Source organism: Monodelphis domestica, chromosome 1, assembly GCF_027887165.1.
Source record: "Monodelphis domestica isolate mMonDom1 chromosome 1, mMonDom1.pri, whole genome shotgun sequence".
NCBI classification, from domain to species: Eukaryota; Metazoa; Chordata; class Mammalia; order Didelphimorphia; family Didelphidae; genus Monodelphis; species Monodelphis domestica.
In genome coordinates, this window is record NC_077227.1 from 740834004 (window position 1) to 740859936 (window position 25933).

Below are 25933 nucleotides of genomic sequence, written 5' to 3' on the forward strand. Positions count from 1 at the left end.
AAGCATCTGAGGATAGATTTGAATTGAAGTCTTCTTGAATCCATGCCCAGTGCTCTATCCACTGTGCCACCTACCTGCCTATTACCTCTTGGTTCATATTCATGGATATATTGAACTGTATATCACACATCAATATTAGTACTATTTTTGGAAAGCTTTGCTTTCCTACACAAAAATTGGTTGATCTGATTCCATATACCTCTGAAGAAAGGGTAAAGAGGGGGAAGCTGGGTGGCTCAGTGGATGGAGAGTCAGACCTAAAGATGGGAGGTCCTGGGTTCAAATCTGACCTCAGACACTTCCTAGCTCTGTGACCCTGGGCAAGTCACTTAACCACCATTGCCTATTCCTTACTGTTTCTGCTCTTCTGCCTTAGAACCAATACACAGTATTGATTCTAAGGTAGAAAATGAGCATTTGTTTGTTTGTTTTTAAAAGGTATAATGACTAATATAACATGACTTGTGATTCAGTTATCTGAAAAGAGTAAGCAAAGTGTGAGCGGAAGGCTTGAGTTCTCTTTTCCAAGTAAATATAAACAGGAACCAAATTGAATTCATTTTAATTCATTTCAATGAATCACCAAACATTTATTAAGTACCTAAAATGTCTGGGGTCCTCTGGTGGATATAGCAACAAAGATGAAGCAATCCCTGCCCTCAAGGTTCTTTCATTCTACCAGAACCTTACCTTTCATCAATTCAATGGGGTCAGAAGGAACAGGGTCAAACCCTATTGCTCTCTCACTGCATTCTTGGCTTCAGTTTCTTCTTATGTCAAATAAGAATAATAGTAACACTTGTAACATAACTTTGTTGTGAAGAACAAAGAAGGTCCTCTATGTAAACCATTTTATGAATCTTAAATTCCTTTATTTATTTTAGCTCTAATGAATTTGCAAACAGATCAGTTATTATTTTCATATAGGCTGTTGGCAAGTTGACTCCAGTCTTCTTCAGGCTACTGAAGATCATAGATCTCAAGTCAAAAAAGATATTCTGTATTAAGTAGAGCAACCCCCTCATTTTTGTAATTAACCACCTGAGTTGAGAGAAATGAAGTAGTTAGGGTAAGGTCACACGGGGAGTGAGTTCTCACCAGGTCATTTGAACTCAGGTCCTCTGCATGCAAACCCAGCAGTTTTTCCACTTTATAATGCTGCCTCCCACTTCTGTTAGAGAATACTGGTGGGTTTTTAGTATTAATAGGTCAATTTGCCCAATAGGGTAGAAAGAAAGATAGATGGTGCAGTGGATAAAGCACTGGCCCTAGAGTAACAAAGGCATCTCCCTGAATTCAAATCTAGCCTCAGATACAAGTTATTTGACACTGGGGAAGTCACTTCACCCTCTTTGCCTCAGTTTCCTGATCTATAAAATGAGCTAGAGAAGGAAATGACAAACATTTCTAGTGTTTTTGCCAAGAAAATTCTAAATGGGGTCATGAAGAGTGGGACATAACCAAAAGACAACTGAATAACATCTTTCAGTGGCTGCTTCTGCAGATTTATATAAACAGTGAAAAATCCAGGCAGATCTATATTGACATTCAAATACTTAGCATTTCCCTAAAAAAGCCTTTTGAGGACTCATTTTTAATTCATATTTTGGCAAAACACTAGCCCAGGCTATATGTTTATCACATGTGCTGACTTAGCTGCCTATTGGAGTGCTTGTTGATGCTGCTTCTCATTCCTGCTTCTATATGTTTTTAATTGTAAGTAGTACAGCACAAATCAGGTTAGACAGTTGGACCCAAAGCCAGGAAAACCAGAGTTCATGTCCTGCCTCTGTTACAAATTGGCTGTATGACCCTACTCAAGTCATGGAATCTCTCAGAACTCTAAGTTAGTCTTTAAGCTTACTATATAGAGATAGATAAATAGATATAAAGATAGATAGATATAAAGATAGATATAAAGATAGATAAATAAATAGATAGATAGATAGGTAGATAGATAGATAGATAGATAGATAGATAGATAGGTAGGTAGGTAGGTAGGTAGGTAGGTAGATAGATAGATAGATAGATAGATAGATAGATGGATGGAGAGATAGATGGAGAGATAGATAGATAGTTGGATGGATGGATGGATGGATAGATGGATGGATAGATAGATAGATAGATAGATAGATAGATAGATAGATAGATAGATAGATAGATAGATGGATGGATGGAAAGATAGATAGATAAATGGATAGATGGATAGATGGATAGGTAGATAGATAGATAGATAGATAGATAGATAGATAGATAGATAGATGGATGGATAGATGGATGGATAGATGGATGGAGAGATGGATGGATAGATAGATAGATAGATAGATGGACAGATAGATAGATAGATAAATGGATAGATGGATAGGTAGATGTATAGATAGATAGATAGATAGATAGATAGATAGATAGACAGACAGACAGACAGACAGACAGATAGATAGATAGATAGATAGATAGATAGATAGATAGATAGATAGATAGATAGACAGATATGTAGATAGATAGGTAGATAGGTAGATAGATAGATAGAAAGATATAGATAAATGGATGGATAGATAGATATTAGATAAATAGATGGATGAATATTTAGCTAGATATAGATATACACAAATACTTATGTACCTACAAAAAATAAAGTTATATGTGTATATGAATATATATATATATGCACATATATATATCTTATAGGCTTAATCCTGAGAGATTCCATGACCTGACTAGGGTCATATAGCCAGTAGATAATATAGATAATAGAGCTTCTTTAATAGTTCTTTACTGGACCTTCTTTTAATATTCATACACAAATCCATATGTATAATAAACATAAATTCATGCATATATAAATCTATGTGTATATGTACCCTTCTTTCCTTTCTCTTCTCCTTAAAGGTAGATCAGGTCACTAGAAAGTGAATGACTATTCCTCCCATCAGGGAGGGACTGCAGTTTATAATACAGTCATTTATGAGCCTCCATCCAATTTGCCCCCCAATAATAATCAAACAGTGCTATCAATTAGCTTTTTTTTTTTTACAAAATCTTTACCTTCTTTCTTAGAACTGACACTAAGTATTAGTTCTAAGGCAGAAGAGTGGTAAGGGCTGGATAACCAATGTTCAATGACTTGCTTAGGATAACACAACTAAGAATTGTCTGTGATCAATTTTGAACCCAAGGTATTTTTCCAGGCCTGATTCTCTATTCACTGAGTCACTTAGTTGTTCCATCAAATAGTGTTTTTTTTTTTTAAAAAACGTTTACTGAAAAGGCATAGTAAGGAAATAAGTACAAAAACCTCCCTTTAACCTAGGGATATTCCCCCTAGGAGAACACTTGTTCCTGGGAAGAGAAGACTTAAGCTTGGAGTACACCAGTGTGAAAGCAGTGACTCACAGCTTCTGATTTCAGGAAGGCATTTTCTCTCTTTGCTAAATCCTCATGAAATTGAATGGAAATGTAATTCCTCTCTAGTGGGAATGCATTATTAGCCCTGGGCACCATTGTCCTTAGAGAGTTCTGAGGCTACTTGCCCTCTTTGTATATACTCTAAGAACACTACTGCCATCAACAATGTGAAACTCAAATCTCTGGGCTTTTCAAAAGATGATCAACAATGAATCAGCATATTCCTTAGTATGTGCCAGGCCCCATGCCAAGTACTAGGGATAGTAATAAATGAAAAACAAAACTCCAAATCTCCTGGCTCACATTCTCATGAAGGAGATAATATGGAAAAATCTCCAGATTGGCATTTTTATTTCCAGTCAAAGTAGGGATGGGAAGAGGAAATTGATTCCCCTCAACTCATGATATCCTCCAGTTACAGACACAAGGGCTGCACTTCTGAAACTTGTCTAACTCTTGAATGTTCCTAGGTACTCACAGTCAGGAACTATATTTAGAAGGCAGCTAGGTAGTCCAGTGGATTGAAAGTGTAAAAGTTAAAATTAAATCTCAATAATAAAAATATTGTATTTTAAGAGATTTATTAATGATCATTAGAAATCAAGGAATAAAGAGGATACAAAATAAAGACCATGTGCCCATGGCTGATCAGCCAGTTCAAACACCCACCTTACCACCACCAAACTCAGGACCAGAAGTAAAGAGATGGGACCTTCCACTTCCCTGCCTAATATTCCCTATCTACAGAAAGTATGCAATGACAGGAAGTTGGTGGGCTCCTGGGAAATGTAGTTGTTTTTTTAGGGTAACAGATTTTCAATTATACATGTCCCCCTGAAATCCGTGTAAGACTGGTCTCTCTAATGGATCTTGTAAACATAACCAACTTTGAAATTACAATAATTTGGGGATAAAAGGAAAAGAGAACAAAACCAATGATTGCTAAGTGCATTGACAAAAAGCCAGTTAGGGGACAGTCTCTTTTGGCATAAGAGTATACATACAAAACAAATGCATTCAACCTCACACAGTTCAAATCACCACATCCCAAAGTTCATTTTGGATCTTCTGGTGTAGCGTGTGGTCTGTGTAGGCATCTTCATGGTGCTTTCTCCAAAGAGTTCACTTTCTGGATTCAGAGAGGTAGCATGTTTCTTAACCTAAAATTACTCTCAAAAAGAATTTAAACTTTGCAATTTAGAATAATTATACCAGACCTAGAGATGGGAAATCCTGGATTCAAATTTGTCCTCAGACACTTTCCAGTTGTGTGATCCTGGGTAAGTCACTTAACTTCACCTATCTATTCCTTACTGATCTTCTACCTTATAATCACTAGACAGTTCTGATTCTAAGACAGAAGGCAAAGGTTAAAATATTACATATTTATATACATATTATATCTCTCTATATATGCATATATATTTGATTATTCCTATAAGCCCTGATAAGTTTCCTGAATAGTGTATGGTCAATCAATTCCATAAATCAAGCAAAGATGTGTTTTCATCTGATAAGGTATCAGTACTAGAGTGCTCTGTTATTCACATTAATTGGGGTGATATGTGTAAGACATGTGTGCATGTAAACAATTTCTCTCCAAACTTGTCTCCTAATGCTGTGTGATTCCAGGGGCTCAAGCTGCTGAAAAGTCATGCTTCAACGTAAACAATGGTGGTTCAACTTACGGCTATTGTCGAAAGGTGGATGACACGTATATTCCCTGCAAAGCAGGGTAAGGACCTTAACTTTTTCTCTCTGTGGGTTCCAAGGACAAAGGCATGGTTGCATGGCTAGCCACTAAGCCTGAATAGGTCCCTATTTGGAGATTATAAACTTGGAAATCAATTATACAAGTTGACTGTGGGGAAGAGGCAAGTGGAGAACAAGGTTAGACAGCATTGATTACCCCTAACCCAGCCCTATGTCTTCCATTCTCTGCCCATTACCCGTATATTAATGGAAATGAACTGGGTTCCAATCCTGCATCTGATGTCATTTACATACATCACTTTAAACAAGTTACTTAAGTTCTCCTGGCCAACATTTTCTCCTGAATATTTCTATTTGAAGCAATAACAACAGGGGAGCTAGGAAAGATCTCCTGCAAAAGGTGGAAAGAGAGCTGAGTCTTGAAGGAAGCTACAGATTGGAAGAGTCAGAGCTGAAGAAGGAGAATCTTTGCAGGCACGGGGAACAAAAAGAGTTGAGGCAGAGTGCCATATGTGAGAACAGCACTTAGATAAATATGACCAAGCCACAGAGTATAGGGATAGACATTAGGTATAAGAAGATTGGAAAGATAAGAGAGGCATTGGTTGGGAGCACTTCAAATGTCCTTCAAGAGATTTCTATTTCATCCTGGCAGTAATGGGGAATTAAGAAGAGGGGTTACATGATCAGATATGTTCTCTGAGAGAATGCTGCCTTTGTCAGCTGAGTATTATATGAATGATTACAAGACATTATTGTATCATAAGAATTACCGCATAGCATGTATATGTAGTAATAAGTTATTATTTGATTAATGAATAATGGGGATGGAAAGGTCTGAAGAGATAGTTGAAGCAGAAACAATAATTAGGAGGCTATTATAATAGCAGAAGCAAGAGATGATGAGAGTCTGAACTTAGGATATATTTGTGTAAATAAAGAGGAATTTTATACCAGGTATCTTGTGGCAAAACAAATCAGATGGAGCTATTGGCCAGAGAGAGTGAATGAGAAGAAGGAAATGGAGATGTCACCAAAATTATGACCCTCAATCAGTTAATATTTATAAAGCACCTACTATGTGCCAGGTACTGTACTTAGCTCTGGGAATTAAGAAAAGAAGCAAAGGACAGTCCTTGCCCTCAAAGAACTGGTGCTCCCTTGGATAGTAATAGAGAAATTCAAAAAATGATTGAGTTTAGAGAGAAAAGATCTGTTCAGTTCTGGATGTGTTGAGTTTAGGACTTGTCTTAGTGGATGACACAGATATCAGCTCAATGAAAAGAAACGTGGTTTACCCTTATATGTGTTCCCTACAGTAACTATAATTTACTAGCCTTCCTGAGGAGGGAGGGAATTTCCACCTCATGTCTGAGATGTTGTAAAGGGGTACTTGATTCGAATGCAGTGCCTGAGGCCCATGTTCCACATTCAGAGACCTTGATTTAGTGATTCCATGTCCTTCAAAGAAAAGGAATGAGCTTTTCCTGTTGGTAATTAAAATCAAGTGGAATATTTTAATGTGAAATCTTGATATTCATCTATTCACAGAAATTGGAGTTAGAGGGAGAATGGAATTGCATTAGAACTTGTAGCAGCAGATCACCAAGAATTATTTGTCACATATGTTGTCTAGCACCCATAGCTCACTGAGGGGAGAGCCAAAGAACATACAGTTCCATCTCCATGAGAAGTGCTACCCATTCATTCATTCAATATGAATTTTCAATCACCTACTATATGTGAGATATTAAGGATATAAAGGCAAAACAAAGAATAATCTCTTGCCTAAAGGAGCTTGTATTCTCCTGACTGTTCAACTGGGGTCAGTGAAACTTCTTTAGACCAATAGTGTCAAAGTCAAGTAGACTAGACTGAAACCAAACTATTCATAAGGATCCCTGTGGGCTGAATATTGATTTTGAAAAGCACAAATAGTCACTATCTCTATATTATTATGTTTTATTGATTTTATTAAATAGTTCTCAATTATAATCTACTTGGCCACATTGGGGATTGTTATAGGTAGCAGAGCAAGTGTGATTGATATCTCTGTTTTAGATAATTGCCACACCCTCCTATTGCTAAAACTTTCTTTTTTTAATTACCTCCAGGAGTTCCATGTGTGGCAAGTTATATTGCTATGGAGGATCAGATTTTTTGCCATGGAAGGGAAAGATTATGTCTTTCCTGACCTGCAAAACATTCTCATCAGAAGACAACAACCAAGAAATTTCCATGGTGGCTAATGGAACCAAATGTGGAAACAACAGTGTATGCTGACATTTGTGATCGTTGCTCCAAGGAATCTTTTCTTTTTTGTATACTTTTCTTTTTCTTTTTTTCTTGAAAAATTTTATTTGATTAATTAATTTAGAATATTTTCTCATGATTTCATGATGCATTTTATTTCTCTCCCCTCCTTTTCCCAACCCCATAGCCAACATGCAATTTCATTGGGCTTTACACATGTCACTGATCAAGACCTATTTCCATATTATTGATAATTACACTAGGGTGATGATTTAGAGTCTACATCCCCAATCCTATCCCCCTCGATCCATGTGATCAAGCAGTTGTTTCTCTTCTGCATTTCTGCTCCTACAGTTCTTTCTCTGGATGTGGATAGCTTCTTTCTCATAACCCCTCAGAATTGTCCTGAATCATTGCATTGCTGCTAGTAGAGAAGTCAGTTACATTCAATCGTACCACAGTGTATCAGTCTCTGTGTACAATGTTCTCCTGGTTCTGCTCCTCTCACTCTGCATCAATTCCTGGAGGTCTTTCCAGTTCACATGGAATTCCTCTAGTTCATTATTCCTTTGAGCACAATAGTATTCCATCACCATCAGATACCACAATTTGTTCAGCTATTCCCCAATCAGAGGGCATCCCCTCATTTTCCATTTTTTTTTTGCCACAAAGAGTGCAGCTATGAATATTCTTGTACAAGTCTTTTTCCTTACTCAAGGAATCTTTTATTCTTAATTATTAGGTTTATATCCATAAAAAGAATGACTCCTTCAAAAGGGATGATGTTTATGTACATGAAAAAGCATGGGATGGCGTGCAAAATCTGTGACTCAAATGATGAACTCACTAAGAGTAAACTAAATAATACCAGGGAAGTTAGGAAGTTTTGCATAGTGGATAGAGAGTCTTAGTCCCAAAAACCTGGCTTCAAGGTCTACTGATTGTATACTATCTGGATGACCCTAGGTAGATCACTTCTTCTCTTATTGTTCCAATCTAGACAACTTTTAAAGCTAGTCTTATAGAGAACATGTCTACCTGCATGATTCCTTTTCCTGGAGGTCCTTATACCACTTAACTATCAGGTCTATTCTCTATTGCCTTCTTTTCCTAGGTTAGGCCAAGAAGGCTCCCTGTAGTTCACCTCTCTAAGGTTTCCTGTGTAATGAATCCCTAGGGTAATAAGAGTCAAGGGCTAGATAGAAAGGGAGTGAAGATACTTGTATCAGAATACTGGTATTTCTATCTCCTAATTATGGGACCTTGGGCAAGTCATTTTTCTTCTCTTGGCCTCAGTTTAATATATGAAAGATGAAACAAATGATTACTAAGGTCCCTTTGTTATAAGGAAATGGCTCTGCCTGCCCTGGGCGAGTCTACCCTTCCCAAACCAGATTACTCACCCTATAATACCACCCTTGAACCTACAAGTCTCCCAAATAGTTATACAAGGGTAAAAATAGTTATACCACCTTTTACCTTTGCCAGGCTGTGAATCCAAATTTGGCTCCTTTGCTGGGAAGCAACCAGCATGGTATTATGGGTAGAATCCTGCATTTGGAGCAAGGACCCAGCACTCACATTCCACCTCAGACATTTTAAAAAGTTGTATGCCCCTAAGAGAGTCATTGAAATGATCTCATCATCTCCTTGCCTGTACAATTAGGCAGCTGGACTAAGTTCACTCTAAAGCACTTCCAGCTCCAATTTACAGGCCTGTTATTTTTATCCTCATTCTATATATGAGGAAACTGAGGCAAAGAGAAGTTAACTGAAATGCCCTGAATCACTTTTATAGCTTGGAAATCTCCAAAGTCATATTTTATCTCATGTTTTCCTGACTCTGGGTCCATTAAAGAACATCTATTTGATTGGCTTGGTTTGGAATATCATACCTAGTTCCCAGAGTTGATGTGAGAACCAACTCCCTATTTTAAATGCCTACTGTGTGCAAGGCACTGTTGGAAAACTGTAAATACAAATTAGCCTGTGCTCAGGAAACTTGCATTCTTTTCTTTTTGGGGTGGGGTGGGTGAGTATTACAACACATTTAAAAAATGAGATGAACATGGTAGCATGATCACATGAGGAAGGAGAGGCCAAAATATGTGTCACTGACCCCTATACTGGAGATTTGGATTCTTTTAACAAACAGTTGCTCCAGGGATGTTGTAAAAGAGCATAGCTGAAATCAGGGGAAGATCCATTGTCCTAATCCTGGTTATTTTTTCCCCTGCTCCTTCAGGTATGCATTAATGGAGAATGTAAAGACATTGAGAGTGCCTACAAGTCAACAAATTGTTCCTTAAAGTGCAAAGGACATGCGGTAAGATCCAATTATTGCTGCCTAAATGCCTCAAGCAATTTGATGTCAACTTGGAAATGTAGTCAGCATTTATTAAGTGCTTACTGCCTGCGATCACTGTGTAAGCACAGGGGGAAATAAGCAATGTAGGAAAGAGATGCTCCCTGCCTTCAGAGAGCTCATGTTTTACAAAGAGAGATAGGAGAGTGGCAGGACATGTAGCTGAAATAGAGAAAATTCCATTAAGATTAGAGAAAGGAAAAATATAGCTTTAGGTGGGCCCCTAAGAAGATAATTGATGATGAAAGAATGAAGGAAAGCTTCCAGAACGAGATGGAACTAGAGTTTGACCCTAAAAAACAGGTAGAAATTCAAGAGGTAAAGAGAAAGGGGTGGGAGACATTTCCTGCAAAAGGTTCAGGACTGGGGGCAGCTGGGTGGCTCAGTGGCTTGAGAGCCAGGTCCAGAGATGGGAGGTCTTGGGTTCAAATCTGACCTCAGACACTTCCTAGCTGTGTGATCCTGGGCAGGTCACTTGACCCCTATTGACTAGCCCTTACTACTGTTTTTGATTCTAGGACTGAAGTTAAGGGTTTAAAAAAAGGTTCAGGACTAGGAGAATTTGGGAGATATACAAGGCAAAGGAATGATCCTGTTTGGTTGGGTGATAGAGGATGTTTTTTTTTTAACTATATGGGGGAAAAGGATCATTGGACAATGACTACTGACCACAGAAGGATGGCAAGGTTTCTCATTGTTATTTTGCATCTTTTTTATCTACCAAAACGAATGAGCAACTTTTGGATTGGAAAGAAAAGAATAAAACTGATTTTCAGGGAAGCAGTGTGGAAAGAGTACTAGTTCTGGAGAGGTCCTGAGTTCAAGGCCCCCCCCCCCAATGATTACTATTTTATAACCTTAGATTCATTTTTTGTCATCTCTGGGCCTCTATTTTCTTATTTGTAAAATGAGAGCTAGATGAGAGGGATAATAAGATCCCTTCTAACGCTACATCTGTGATCAAGGAAATAGTAAGAAAGCACATATCATACTCTTGATTCAATTCATACCAGCAATCTAAGAAGATCAATGTCCTTAGATAATAAAAACAATAATAGCAATAGTTATCATTTCCATAGGACTTTAAGCTTTTCCTAAGACTTTGAAGACTTTCTCATTCAATCTTCCCAACAACCAAGTGAGGTAGGTTCTATTATTATATCCATTTTACAGATGAGAAAAGAATCTGAAAGAGATTAAATGTTGTGTCCAGAGTGATTGAGCTAGTAAGTGTGTGAGGTAGGATTTGAACCCATGTCTTGTAGCTCTTTAACCATTATGCAATACTGCCTCTCCAGAAGATGTAATTTAATAGGAGTATATGTAAATACGCATATCTCTTTAAAATAATGAATTTTCTAAGTACAGGATAATGTTATTCAAAGCCACCTTGGCTGACCCAGTAGATAGAGAGCTGGGCTGGAGGTCAGTAACACTCATCTTTCTAAGTTCACATCTGACCTCATATACTTCCTAGCTGTGTGATCTTGGGCAAGTCACTGAACCCTGTTTGCCTCAGTTTCCTAATCAGTAAAATGAACTAGAGAAGGAAATAGAAAACTATTCCAGTGTCTCTGGCAAGAAAATCCCATTGGGTTCATAAAGAGTCAGCTATGATTGAAAATTACTGAACATAAGTGCTATGCAGTCCACATTTTATGTGGAATATGGCTTTTAGTGAATAGGAAGGTCAGTATGAATCAATGACTTGATACAAGAAACAAAGAAGGAATGCAATCTGAGGTTATGCTTAGAGAGTTATAGTGATGGGGGGATGAGGAGATAATGGTACATCTGGGTTAATGGGTTCCATATTTGGTAGCACATTTTGAGAACATTAATGAATTGATGTGTTTAAAGGATGGTGAAGGATCACGAATTCATGACATATGAGTAATGTTAGAAGTCATCTGCTCTGGTTAGTCTGAAGAAGAGAAGACAAAGGGACATCTTGGCCTTTAAATATTTAAACCTGTTAAGTAAGAGATGGATTAGGAACTTTTCTGCTCAACCTCAAAGGACAGAATTAGGGCCAATTGCATGAAAGGAAAAGTTACAAAAAGGCAAATTTAGGAACGAGGTCAAGAAAAGCTTCTTTGGATGAGAGTTTTCCAAAAACTCAGCAATAAAACTTTCCAAATTTTGCAATAAACTGAATCATGAGGTGCTCAGGAGGAACTTTGTTTTGTATCTCCAAGCAAAGACAGAGTAGTTTTTTTTTTTATCATATATGAAGAGCACTGGACCAGATGCTGATCTAGATAGCCTCCAAGTTCCTTTCTGATTTTTCTGAAATTATGTAATTATGTAGGAGTAATATGAAATAAGCCTGTAAATTGAGGGGGGCACTAGATTAGGGAGAGCTTTGTTTGCCTTTTAAATGGCTTGAATTTTATCTTTTAGATAATTAGATTCAATTCAATGAAGTCAGCATCTTTTGCACATTATTATGTCTTATGTTAGGCTCTGGGGATAGAAAGATGTAATGAAAATCACTCTTACTCTGTTGAAGCCTTCATTCTCCTGGAGCAGGAGAGGAGAGGGAGCTATAATATGATCAGCCTGGCAGTATATAAAGGTTCAACTGGGGGCAGTAGAGAGGGGTAGCAAGAAGACTACCTCCAAGGGTCTTGGAGAGATATGGACCTCTTCTGGGGTGGTAGCAGTGGAAAGAGTGGGGGGAGCATGGACACAAAGATATGGTGTGAGAATCAAATAACTAGAATGAATCATTGATCAGATAAGGGATGGGGAAGAAAAGTCAAAGGTAATGCCTAGGTTTTGAACATCAGAGACTGAATGAATGGCAGAATCACAGAGACAGAGAAATCAGAAGGAGAAAAACAAGCACTTTTAGTGAAAAGGGAAATGACTTTGATCTGGTATGGTTTGGCAACTGCTGGGCAGCTACAAGTAGCCTAGTTACTCATGCTTCTACTCTTTAGAAAGGCAGATTGGTGCAGTACAATTGGAGTGAAAGGCCTGGGTTCAAATCCTGTTTATACCACTTCCTACTTGCATGACCCAAGGCAACTCAATTTCCCCATCTGTGAAATGAAAGAGTTGGATGAACGTTTCTTCTCTATATAAGTCTCTGATCCTAGAATCAAATTTTTGTTTGATAATAATCTCCCAAAAGCCAATATTGAGTACCAGAGAAGAAGACCTATCTAATAGGACAGCAGCTGACATCTATCTTAAAAAACAAAACAAAACTCTGAGAAGTGATAGAAACCAAGGAGGTAGGGTGGTTAATATACTGTATTTCTGTTCCTCTAGGTCTGTGACCATGAACTTCAGTGTCAGTGTGAAGAAGGATGGCTACCTCCCAACTGTGACAACTCCATCGTTGTCATCCGTGGGTATTCTTTACGTTATTACTACAGTTATTAGTCTGCAACTACTAGTGTCCATTTTCTACCCTCTCCTGAGCAGTGCATGCTTGGGTGGGTGTTCATGTCTTTCTTTAAGGCTTATACACTAACCAAGTAAACAATCTGTTGGATGGATACTGTAATAGATGAACTTCACAAATCCTGAAGATACAGCCCATCTATGTGGTACTTTTGAGTTTGCAATGAGTTTTCCTCATACATCTCTGAACATCAGGTCGCTAAGCATCTTTGAGAGGAAGAAGCCATTCCATTTGAAGGGCAGAAAACAAGTGAAGTGCCCCAGCCCTAAGACCATTATTGATATGGTAGAGAACATAAACCCCAAAGTGAAATAATTTTGAAAGAAGTTTATTGGAGTGTCCATAAAAGGAGAGAGTCCAAAAAGGGATGGCCAGCTTCATCTGACAGATTGTTATACATTTTATAGCATTCAAGAATACAAAGAAACAGTAGCTAATTGGCTGACACAAGGGCAGTTTCCAGGAAAGGACACGTGGCTTGCTTTTACTGTTCAGTAGGAGAAAACTTCTCATGTACCTTGTTTTAATCTTCAGATCTGACTGTTTCTGGTTAGCATGACCTAAACCCTTAAACAAATCTGGTCTCTGAGCAATATTCTGGCTTAGCCATGCAAGTTTACTTTCAAACAATTCCCATAATTTCCCCCTGTTGGGATTTTAATATTCCCATATCAGCAGAAGCAGTTACAGAAGAAGATAACAAGAATGAGATTTAAAATAACCAAGTCTAGGGAGCCATCTCCTTCACTGCCCATCTCATCAGTTCAATAGAATTCCTTCAAGAAATTATAGGGAACAGCTTGGTGGCAACTCACACTCAGGAGAGTCAAATCAAGTAAATAAGCATCAAGTGCTTTAAATCAGGGAACTTAGATGTACCAGGAAATAAGTAGGCTACCCAATACAGAGAGATTTCCCAGACATTGAAAAAAACCACAGATAGCCACAAATGTATTTTGTTTTATTTTATATTAAATTTTAAACCCTTACCTTCCATCTTAGAATCAGTACTGTGTATTGGCTCCAAGTCAGAAGAGTGGTAAGAGCTAGGCAATGGGGGTCAAGTGACTTGCCCAGGGTCACCACATATGTATTTTTTTTAAGTTTAAAAACATAAATTGTCCCATGCTTCATTCATGATCATAAGAAAAACACTTAGTCTTTCAGAATCATACTCTCCTATGTTTTCTAAGGAAATAAAAACTAGTTAAATAAACTATATAGGTAAAATAATTCAGATTGCAAATTAAACTATATTTAATTAATTTATTTCATCTTGTGTTTTAACTGTCACACATAGCTCTCTCTGATACTTAGAGTTTCTTTTGGTTTCTCTTTTCTTTTAACCTATTATTTGATTATTTCTTTTTAACATTCTTTTGTTTTAATTTTGAATTCCAAGTTCTCTCCATCACTCTAGTTCCTCCTTTGCCCATTGAAAAGGCTTTTTTCATTAAGAGGCCTTTGAAATTATCTTGGACCATTGCCTTAATCAGAGCAGCTAAGCCTTTTACAATTAATCATCATTAGAATATTGCTATTACTGTGGACAATGTTCTAGTTCTGTTTACTTCACTTTGTGTTATTTCATATGAGTTTTCTCAATTTTTTTCTAAAATCATCTTAATGCTTACTTTAAAAAAATTATTTATTTAGAGTATTTTTCCATGGTTATATGATTCATGATCTTGCCCTCTCCTTTTCTCTCCCCCCTCCTGGAGTTGACAAGCAATTCCACTGAGTTATACATGTATTATTATTCAAAACCTATTTCCATAATATACATATTTGTAATAGAATGATCTTTTAAAACCAAAATTCCCCATCAAACCACATGATCAATCATATGTTTTTCTTCTGCATTTCTACTCTCACAGTTCTTTCTCTTAATAGCATTCTTTCTCATAAGTCCTTTGGGATTGTCCTGGATCACTGCATTATTATTAGTAGCAAAGTCTCTTACATTTCATTGTGCCATAATGTTTCAGCTTCTAGGTCCTCCTGGTTCTGCTCCTTTCACTCTGCACCAATTCCTGGAAAGTCTTTTCAGTCCATATAGAAATACTCTAGTTCATCATTCATTTTAACTCTTCTAGTATTCTAACATGGTTACATATGACTTGTTCAACATTCCCCAATTGATGAGCATCTACTCAATTTTCAATATTTTGCTACCACTAACAGTGCTGCCAAAAATATTGTTGTAGAATAGAATAGAAATTCTTTTCCTTTTTGAGATGCAGACCAAGTAGAGATATTGCTGGGTCAAAGGGTATCTGTAGTTTGATAGTCCTTGGGGCATAATTCTAAAATGTTCTCCAGAAAAATAGGACCAATTCACAACTCCCCTGATAATGCCATAGTATTCTAATTCTTTCACGTCCTCTCCAGTAGTTATTATTTTCCTTTTCTGTCATGTTAGCCAATTTGATATGTGTGAGATGTTACTTCAGTTATTTTAATTTGGATATCTCTAATCAATATTTAGAGCATCTTTTCATTGACTGTTGATAGTTTTGGCTTCTGCTTCTAAAAATTTCTTGTTCATATTCTTCAAACATTTAAAAATTAAGAAATATTCATTTTTTTCCTACTAATTCAATTCTGTTCCCTCCATATCTAAAAAAAATGAGGTTTTTATCAGAGAAACTTGCTGGGAACTTCCATTCCTCAAGTTCTCTGCCAATCTTGATTATACTGACTTTGTGCAAGAACATTTAAAAAATTCCATTTTACTGACTGTGATACCCTCGATCTCTCATTTGGCTTTAAACTTTCCTTCCCATAGATTTGAAAGGAAAAATGTTCAATATTTCCCTAATTTCCTTATTTTTCATGTACCCATTTTGATCTTATCTTAATATGTAGAGTGAGATGTTTGTCCATGCCTAATATCTGCCAAATTGCTTTCTAATTTTCTCAGAAATTATTGTCAAAGATTGAGTTCTTCATCTCAAAGCTTAGGTCTTTGGGTGAGCAAATATTAATTTACTGTGGCATGTTGGGTACCTAATCTATCCTACTGATGAACCACTCCATTTCTTAGCCAGTACCGGATTGTTTTGATAGTTATTGTTCAGTTGCTTTTTCAGTCATGTCTGATGCTTCATGATCCCATTTGAAGTTTTCTTGGCAAAGATACTAGAGTATTTTGCCATTTCTTGCTCTAATTCATTTTACAACTGAGGAATGGAGGAAAATAGAATTAAATGACTTGCCCAGGGTCACATAGTTAATAAGTGTCTGATTTCAGACTTGTACTCATAAAGATGAGGGGATCCCACATTCCAAGGCTAGGATTCTATCTTCTGCCCAATCTAGCTACCTGTTTGGATGGTTACTGCTTTATAATAGTGTTTGAAATCCCAAACTGCTAAGCCTCCTTCCTTTACATTTTTTAATTGAATCACTTAATGATCTTTTGTTTTTTGAGATTAATTTTATTAATTATTTTCCCCCTAGCTCTATAAAAGAATTCTTTGGTCATTTGATTGGCATGGCACTGAATAAATACATTAATTTAGATAGAATTGTAATTTTTAAAAAAATTGGCTCAACTTACCCATGAGCAATTACCACTTCTCTAATTGTTCATATCTGGCCTTAATTTGTCTACAAAATATTTTGTAATTGCATTCATGTTGTCCCTGGGTTTATCGTAGTGAGTAGACTCCCAAGTATTTCATATTGTCTGCAGTTAAACTTTCTATTTCTGTGCCTTCCTATTATGTTTTCTTGATAATGTATAGAGTTTTTCATGATTTATGTGTTTTTTGTACCATGCCACTTTGCTAAAGTTGTTCATTGATTGAACTCATTTCCTTTTTAAAATTTAGTTGATTCTCTAAAGTTCTCTGAGTACACCATCATCTTGTCTACAAAAAGTGATATTTTCTCCCTCTTTTTTTAATTGCAAATTTATTTATTTTTCACATTAAAATTAAAACTCCCTTCCCTCTCCTCTTCACCTTAGAAAGAGCATCATTTGGCAAAAAAAGATATATGTACACATGAAGTTATATTGTGCTTGTTTCAATTTGCCAATTCTTTCTCTGGAGATGGTCACCCACAAGTTATTTTTTAAATAATATTTCTGTTGCTGTATTTAATGTTCTCTTGGTTCTGCTCATTTTAATCTTCAAAATTTCATGTAGGTATTTCCATTAAAAAAATTAACCCAGTTGTGATTTCCTGTGGCAGAGTAGTATTCCATCACAAGCATATACTACAACTTGTTTAGCCACTCTCTAATTGACAGGCATCCTATCAATTTCCAGTTCTTTGTCATCTCAAAGTGAACTGCTATTAATATTTTAGAACATAGAGTTTCTATTCTCTTTTTTTTATTACCTTAGGAAGTAAACCTAAAGGTGATATTTCTGGGTCAAAGGGTATACATAGTTTTATAACTCTTTTGGTCCATTCTTATTCTTTCAATTTCTTTATCTTGTCTTATTATAACTATCATTTCTAGTAGTATTGAGTAATAGTGGTATAACTGACATCTTTGGTTTTACCCCTGATGATATTGAGAAGGCATCTAATTTATCCACATTAGAGATAATCTTTATTCTTGGTTTTAGATAGATATTAGTTATCATTTTTTTAAAGTCTCTATTTGTTACTACATGAATTAGGAATAGTAATAAATTCTAATGTTTAAGAATACCAGAAATCATTTTTAATAAGAATGGGTATCACATTCTGTCAAAAGATTTTTTACATATATTGATAATTATATATTTTTTATTGTTTTTAGTAGTAATATTGTTATTTATATTTATATTTTTTCCTAATACTAAAGCAGCCATACTCTCCTAGGTATAAATCCTACCTGGTCAAAGTGTATGATGTTTGTCCTATATTGTTGTAATCATCTTGCTAAATTTTAATTTACAATTTTTTTGCATCAATATTCATTAGAGAATATTTTCATTTTCTGTTTTCAATCACCCTGGTTTTGGTACCAAGACCATATTTCTGTCATCAAAGGCATTTGATAAGATTCCTTCTTTACTCAGAAAAACTAAGTAAAAAAATATAAAAATATAAAATATAGATATATATATATAATATAAAAAATCAAAAATCAAAAAATAATTTTTATCATATTGCATTTAATTGTCTTTATATCTGTTTGTATCTCTCTGTCTCTATCTAGCTATTAAATTCATCTTGCCCTGGCCTGGGGACTTTTCCTTAGGGAATTCAATTATGGACTTTTCAAGTTAATTATCTAAAAAAGGGTTAAATATTTTGTTTATATGGGCAATCTATATTTTAATTATTCAATAATTTCACATAGATTGTCAGTTTTATCAGCTGAAAACCTTAAAAATATTTCCTAATGATTTATTTAATGTCATCTTTGGTGGTGCATTCATTCTTTTAAATTTTGATACTAATAATTGTTTTTTTTTTTAAATCAAATTATTGAGTGGCTTACTTTTTCTGATACAATTAGTTCTTTGTTTTGGCCATTTTTCTTTCAATTTTATTAATCTTCCCTTTGATTTTCAACATTTCTATTTTGTGATTAATTGGGGAAGTTAGTTTATTTTTATTCTAGTTTTCTAGTTTCATATTAGAGTCATTGATATGTTCTTTCTCTTTTTAAAAAAGTTTACTGATGTATACATTTGGAGATATGTTTTTCCAGGCATGGCTTGGTTGCATTCCACATGTTGATATGTTATCTCATTATTTTGAGTGACATTATTGTTTCTATGATTTATTCTTTGACACTCATTAATTAGGATTAGATTTGTTTTCAATTAATCTATGATTTGTTCTTCCAAGGCCCTGCATTGAATGCAAAATTTAATATGTTATGGTCCCAAAAGACTGAATTTAAACTACCCACTTTTCTGCATTTGTGATTTTTAAAAAATATTTTTGTCATGATGTATGTGTCATGGTACAACATGAAAATACATTCTATTGAACAGCCATGATGAGTTCAACATGACTGAAAAACTACTGAACAACAAATGAAATCTTCCATGATAATTTTTAAGGGCAAAGAGTTTGAAATTCCACAGTCAAAACATCCAGGTTTTTGATCTGCAAATAGCATGATGCCAACTACCATTTTTCTAGCATTTACATTAAAGAATCTAGAAAGTTAAGCTTAAAAATCCATCTCCCTGACTCTTCAAGGAAACAGATCTACCTCTTCCATCTCTTTAATCAATTATTACTTTTCTCTTTTGTAAAAATATATTAGAGTTTATTCTCTTCCATTTCTAAATTTACATCCCCATGTTCCCAAGAGACTTTCTGGGATGATTCAATCCCTTCCTTAAAAGAATACACTGGGCTATGGCCAGGATTTGAGCTTTGGAAAGAAGTTAGGAAATACTTCCTCTTCAGCTGTGCCTTGTATTTGATTCAGTGTTTGTTCTCAATGTAAATTTCTCCATCATGTTCTCAATATGTAATATTTATACACTACATTCTCAGCATTATAAATTTTATCATTGTATCCTCCAGATTGTAGACTTCTCCATTATAGTTTCAGTCAGAGGTTTCTCCATTCTGATCTCAAGACTATAGATTTCTCTTCTATATCATCAAGAATGTAGATTTTTCCACTGTCAACAAAATTTTAGGTTTCTTTGTTATTTTTTGTATATTGTAGATTTCTCCTTAATGTTTTCAACATTATAGATTTATCCATTGTGTTCTATTTTTTATACCCTTACATTCTCTCAGAATTTATATTAAGTATGGGTTCTAAGGCACAGGAGTGGTAAGGTCTAGATCATTAGAGTAATGACTTGCCCAGGGTAAAACCTAGGAAGTGTCTAAAGTCAGGTGTCAACCCAGGAGTTTCCATCTCCAGGCCCAGCTCTCAATCCACTCTCTAGTTGCCCACCTCCATTGTGTTTTTAATGTTACAGATTTATTCCTATGTCCTCAGCAGTATGGATTTCTCCATCATGTTATTAGAATGTCACATATCTCTTTAATATTCTCAACATTACAGATTTTTCCATTGTGATTGGTGTACTGGTTGCAGTCTCCATTGTAGTTCTCATTGTCGTGATTATCCTCTGGCATCAGAGCGCAGCTAAGCGGAAAAAACTGCAGAGGTAAGTCTATTCCCCCTGTGCCAGAGATTCTTGCCCTGGTTTTGTGATGTTCACAATGCTAATCTACATGTGCAGGGGTTCCAAAATTCTCACTGAAAAACTAGTATTAGTTAGTTTAAAAAAAACCCTTACCTTTTGTCTTAGAATCTATTCTAAGTATCAGGTACAAATCAGAAGAACAGTAAGGACTAAGCAATTGCCTAGACTTGCCCAGCCCTGCAGATCTAGGAAATGTCTGAGGTCAAATTTGAACCCAGGACCTGGCTCTCTATCCACTGAACCACTTGACTGCCCAGATGCCATCTTTAATAATAAAATAAATGTATGCCCCCAAAGTACTTTGGGAATTAGAGAAGGAAAAGAATGTCATAAAAATTAATCATACTATGGTAGCAAGTTAACTTCCAAAAGACTGAATTACTATATATAGTACAAAGAGGAAAATAATTTTAACAAAAGAGCTGATTATATAGGGATAGCATCTTACTATTTATGAGGCTCACTTGATTCTCAAAGCAGTTCTGCAAAGAACTGGTCCAAGGATTATCATGCCAAATTTTACAGACAAAAAAACTAAGGCACAAAAAAGTTGTGATTTCTTTTCTGAATCACTGACAAATAGCTTCCTATGGAACAGAGTTGTAATAGTAAGTAACATAATTTACATTCATTGTATTTTTCATTCTCTTTCCCCACTGAGAGGTGGATAGAATCAATGTTATTATCTCCATTTTTCAGATCAGAAAAGTGAAGCAGACATATTAAATGATGTCACTAGGATCACACATCCAAAAATCAAGTGTCCATCTTCTGTGTCAAAGAGAATCAAAATCCTCCCCCCCCCCTTAGGCTCCTTGTCAATGTATTTACCATTCCCTTGACCTAATCAAGTCTAGATAGAACATGGAGCTTGCAAGAAGGAGATAGTAGGGACTAACAGGTAGAGAGCTGTCATTGCAGCTACAAAGACCTGTATCCAAGTTCCACTTCTTAAACCTCTTGGCTCTAGTTCCATGAGCAAGTCATTGAATCTCTCAGTGTTCTAATCAACTAAGACTTTGCAATATAGAGAAAGTTTCAACCTATATTGGTTGAAGGAATTTTCTCATGAAGGAGTTCTCCATGTCAATGATAGCTAATAGATTCCATTTATAAGTGCCTTCAGTTTTGTAAAATACAAATATTATTTTGTTTCATACTCACAACCCTGAAAGGTGGATGCTTTAATTGATCCCAGTTTGCCAAAAAGGAAACTGAGGCAGTTTGAGGTAAAGTTATTTTCTGGAGTCACACAGCTAGATAGCATCTGAGGCTGGATTTCGACTTGGTTCTCCTAACTCCAGGTTCATCACTCTATGCTATGCTTCATCTAAGTGCTTATATCACTAGAATGCCAAGCAATGACATTATAAGTCCAGTTCCTACTTTCTATTTATTAGGCATTTTTGTCAGGCACTAGGAATATGCAGAAAGAAACAAAATCTGTCCCCAGCCTCTATTATTCTCAGTGGTTAATGAAAATTTAATAATGAACCACTTTTAACCCTAGCCAGTCCTCCCCCACCTCAGCCTCCAAACCAAGGCAATGGACACCAATGAGAAGACAACAGAATGTACAAAGTACTCATTCCCATGAGGTAAGCCATAGTTTGTGCTAGAATTCCTTTGTCTCTCCAGAATTTTTCTACCTCATATTTCCTCAACCCTTACCCCTTACTCCTTGGCCATTTTCATCCAAATCATGAATCAATCAAAATTATCCTAAGTGCTTACTATGTGTTAATTATATGCATGCACATGCATATATAATATATTCATGTATAGGGAGAGGCACAGAGAGACAGACAGACAGAGGCAGAGAGAGAGACAGAGACAGAGAGAGAGACAGAGAGAGACAGAGAGAGAGACAGAGAGAGACAGAGAGAGAGAGACAGAGAGAGAGAGACAGAGAGAGATGGAGAGAGACAGAGAGAGAGACAGAGAGACAGAGCGAGAGACAGAGCGTTAGAGACAGAGAGAGAGACAGAGAGAGAGACAGAGAGAGAGACAGAGACTATGATAAAGGGAAAGTTAGAAGTTGAACTAAAGGGCTGAAAAGGAAAGAGTAGAGACCCTTTCTAGGTTGGGTGTTCCTGGCTAGTTCTTGAAGAAGGGGGCATTTGCCATAGTTGTTGAAGGATTAATGAGATTTCAAATGGGCAAAGATGGGAGACAAAGTAATCCAGGCAGAGCAAATGGCATGATTAAGGGCACAATGACAGGAAAATATATATTACATAGTAACAAATACAAAACTAGTTCATTTTGGCTAAAACATAGGGCTCAATAAGAAAAATAAGAAGAGTGAATTAGAATAAGACTGTGGATAGCAGTGAATTCTAAACTGAAAGTAGTGAAGTATGATGTCAGGGATCTTATATTCAAATTTGGAGACACAAATATATAAGACAATTGTTGCCTGAAAGAGTTGTTTTGATCTGGGGAGCCACAGGGATGGTGATTGGAGCCACAGTTCATCATCATACCTCCTCCAGAAACAATGGTATCACTAACATGATTATCATTTCTAAAGCTAGAGCAAGAAGCAAGTAGGAAAGGAAATTCATGGCAACAGAATGGATGGTAAGATGCCAACTTTGGGTAGTCCTTAGTATCTTGGTGGATGATTATACGGGATATGAAACACAGTATAGAATCAGCTAGATGTAGTGGGGGATACATGATTTAGCTGAAACAGAATTCATATCAATTTTGTATTTGATGTAATGTTAGAGGAATATTATTAGATATTTCTCAATGAAATGAAGGGAGGGAGAGAGAAAGGGAGGAAGGAAGGAAGGAGAAAAGAAAGGGAAGGAAGGAAGGAAGGAAGGAAGGAAGGAAGGAAGGAAGGAAGGAAGGAAGGAAGGAAGGAAGGAAGGAAGGAAGGAAGGAAGGAAGGAAGAGAGGGAGGGAGGGAGGAAGGAAAGAAGGAGGAAAGGGAGGAAGGAAGGAAGGAAGGAGGAAAGGAAGGAAAGAAAGAAGGAGGAAAGGAAGGGAGGGAAGGAAGGAATGAGGAAAGGAAGGAGGAAAGGAAGGGAGGGAAGGAAGGAATTAGGAAAGGAAGGAAAGAAGGAAGGAGGAAAGGAAGGGATGGAAGGAAGGAATGAGGAAAGGAAGGGAGGAAGAAGGAAGGAAGAAAGGAAGGAAAGGAGGGAGGGACAGAAGGAGGGAAGGAAGAAAGAAAGGAAGGAAGGAAGGAAGGAAGGAAGGAAGGAAGGAAGGAAGGAAGGAAGGAAGGAAGGAAGGGAGGGAGGGAGGGAGGGAGTGAGGGAAGGAAGGAAGGAGGGAGGGAGGGAAGGAAGGAGCAAGAGAGGGACAAAAAAAGTGTTAATGTTCTCCCTCCCTAATTACCCTCTCTTCTGCATACATATCTTTGCATATATTTTGTCTCATCTGATAAAATGTATCTTTAGCGTAAGTGTTTTTCATTGTCTGTATTTGAATACTAAGTTCTAGGCCCAGAGAAAGTCTTTTAATAATTACTTGTTGGTAGATGAATGGCTTGATAAATGAATATGAAAGGTGGGTGCATCTCAGAGCTTTGTTAGTTCCAGAGCCTTCAAGCTTTTCAGGTATTGCTTTTGAAGGAGGATCATTCATTTATGTGCAATATATTGGTGTTGTTTTCTTTATATATATATATATATATATATATATATATATATATATATATATATATATATATATATATATACCACTTTTTAATCTAGATGGGTCCAATGAGTCCACCTATGTCTACACCTCCAACAGAAAGTAATAAACCACCACTTTCTCTAGTAAGTATGATGATACCCTTCTTCCTTTCCCCTCTTCTTAATTATCTTCCATTCTAATTTGAGATACTTTCCTAAATATTGTTATACCTATTTATCTATCTATTGTTTTATTCATTATATTGTAAACTCTTTTAGGATGGGAACTGGTTTTACTTTTTCTTTATATCTTTAGAACCTAGAACAATGACTAACATATAATGAGCCCTTGATAAATGCATGCTGATTGATTAGACTTGTACAATGGTTAAGCAAAAAGCAAATATCTGTAGATGATCTTTCTGCTTCCTTAGAGATAAGTCATAACTTACTGTTCTTACATCAGTATAGAAGTGGGACCATGATTTGTCTGACATAGGCTCTTCCTCTAATGAGGCAGATTACAATCACTCATTCTTAAGATTCTTTCAATTTCCTGCCAGAAATTTCCTTAAAGAAGAACTAATCTATATGCTGGAGCCTTTCTTTAAAGTCAGTCTTATAACCTACTGTGGCTACCTGAATGGTCCTTAATGTTGTTATTCAATCATTCATTCATGTCTGACTGTTTATGACCTCATTAATCATAGCACACCAGACCCTTGTGTTGTCCACCGTGTCTCAAAATCTGTCCAAGTCTCTAGTCTTTGTTTCTATGACACTATTCATCCATATCATCCTCTGCTCTCCCCTTTTACTTTTGCTTTCAATCTTTCCCATTATCAGAGTCTTTTCTAATGGGCCCTGCCTTCTCATTTCATTGCCAAACTATTTAGCTTTCAGCTTCATGATTTGACCTATCAATGAACAGTCTGAATTAATTTCTTTAAGTATGAGCCAACTTATTTGCACATAATCACTTCAGGGTTCTAAATTCTGTGTGAGGAAGCAGAAATGACACGTTAGATGCTGACATCTGGAAGACTGAATAGATCAGACCAAAACAAACTGAGATAATTAGAGATTAGTTCAAGCAAGAAAATTGAGGTCCAGAGCGGTCTAATGACTTATGTCACCCATTCCCTATGCCCTCCACGAATAAGGAAAATAGTATTTTATTTTTATTATTATTATTTTTAAAGCCTTTACCTTCCATCTTGGAATCAATATTGTGTATTGATTTCAAGGCAGGAGAGTGGTAAAGGCCAGGCAAGCGGGGTTACAGGATTTGCCCAGAGTCACACAGCTGAGAAGTGTCTGAGGCCAGATTTGAACCTAGGACCTCCTGTCTCTAGACCTGGCTCTCAATCCACTAAGCTACCCAGCTGCCCCTCAAAATTGTAGTTTAAACAGTAAAATTCAACTAGTGGAAGAACATCTTCAGCATTTATTGTTGCCCCTCAAGTCACTATAGATACTTTGAATGTAGTGCCTTAAACACCCCCCCCCATCACACATGGAGCTCTCCAAGTAGCTACTGTAGTAGCTAGTACTTTGTGGTTTTATATCCACAAATCCACATCAGAATATTGGACAGCAATATGTGGGGATGTGAATGTGTATCTGCTGGTCAGCCCAAGAACTCAATTATATAAAATAAAAGTATTTAATAAATTATCAGAGAAAGACATTTTTCAGTAGAATACCTTCCCCTGCAACCTAGGGTAAACACACCCTCACATATATGTATGTACCCATGTGTCATATGTGTTCATATGTATATGTGTTCATAGGTATATATTGATGTATATATACACATGTGCACATAAGAGTGAACTTATACAGGGCCTGAGGGACTCCTACATGGGCAATCCACCGTATCCTTCAGACCCCTGAGGACTTTGGGTGATGATGTCACTGAGCCTGCTTCTCACCAGGCATGGACTTGGTAGGGCAGATTTCTGTGCTGAGCCCACTCTTCTGTTCCTGTTCCTCTGGTGGTGACTGTGCTACA

At 36.5% G+C, this 25933-nt stretch overlaps 1 protein-coding gene across 1 annotated transcript in view; it reads left to right on the plus strand.

Annotated features, from left to right (window-relative positions):
* The window catches only part of ADAM28 (ADAM metallopeptidase domain 28), a 118278-nt gene that overhangs the window by 83644 nt on the left and 8701 nt on the right, over nt 1-25933 (plus strand). The window contains exons 15-21 of the mRNA XM_007477825.3: nt 5038-5140; nt 7233-7392; nt 9617-9697; nt 13016-13094; nt 20140-20245; nt 21795-21882; nt 23998-24063. Coding sequence (XP_007477887.1) covers nt 5038-5140; nt 7233-7392; nt 9617-9697; nt 13016-13094; nt 20140-20245; nt 21795-21882; nt 23998-24063 — 683 coding nt within the window. The remainder of the gene's footprint in view (nt 1-5037; nt 5141-7232; nt 7393-9616; nt 9698-13015; nt 13095-20139; nt 20246-21794; nt 21883-23997; nt 24064-25933) is intronic.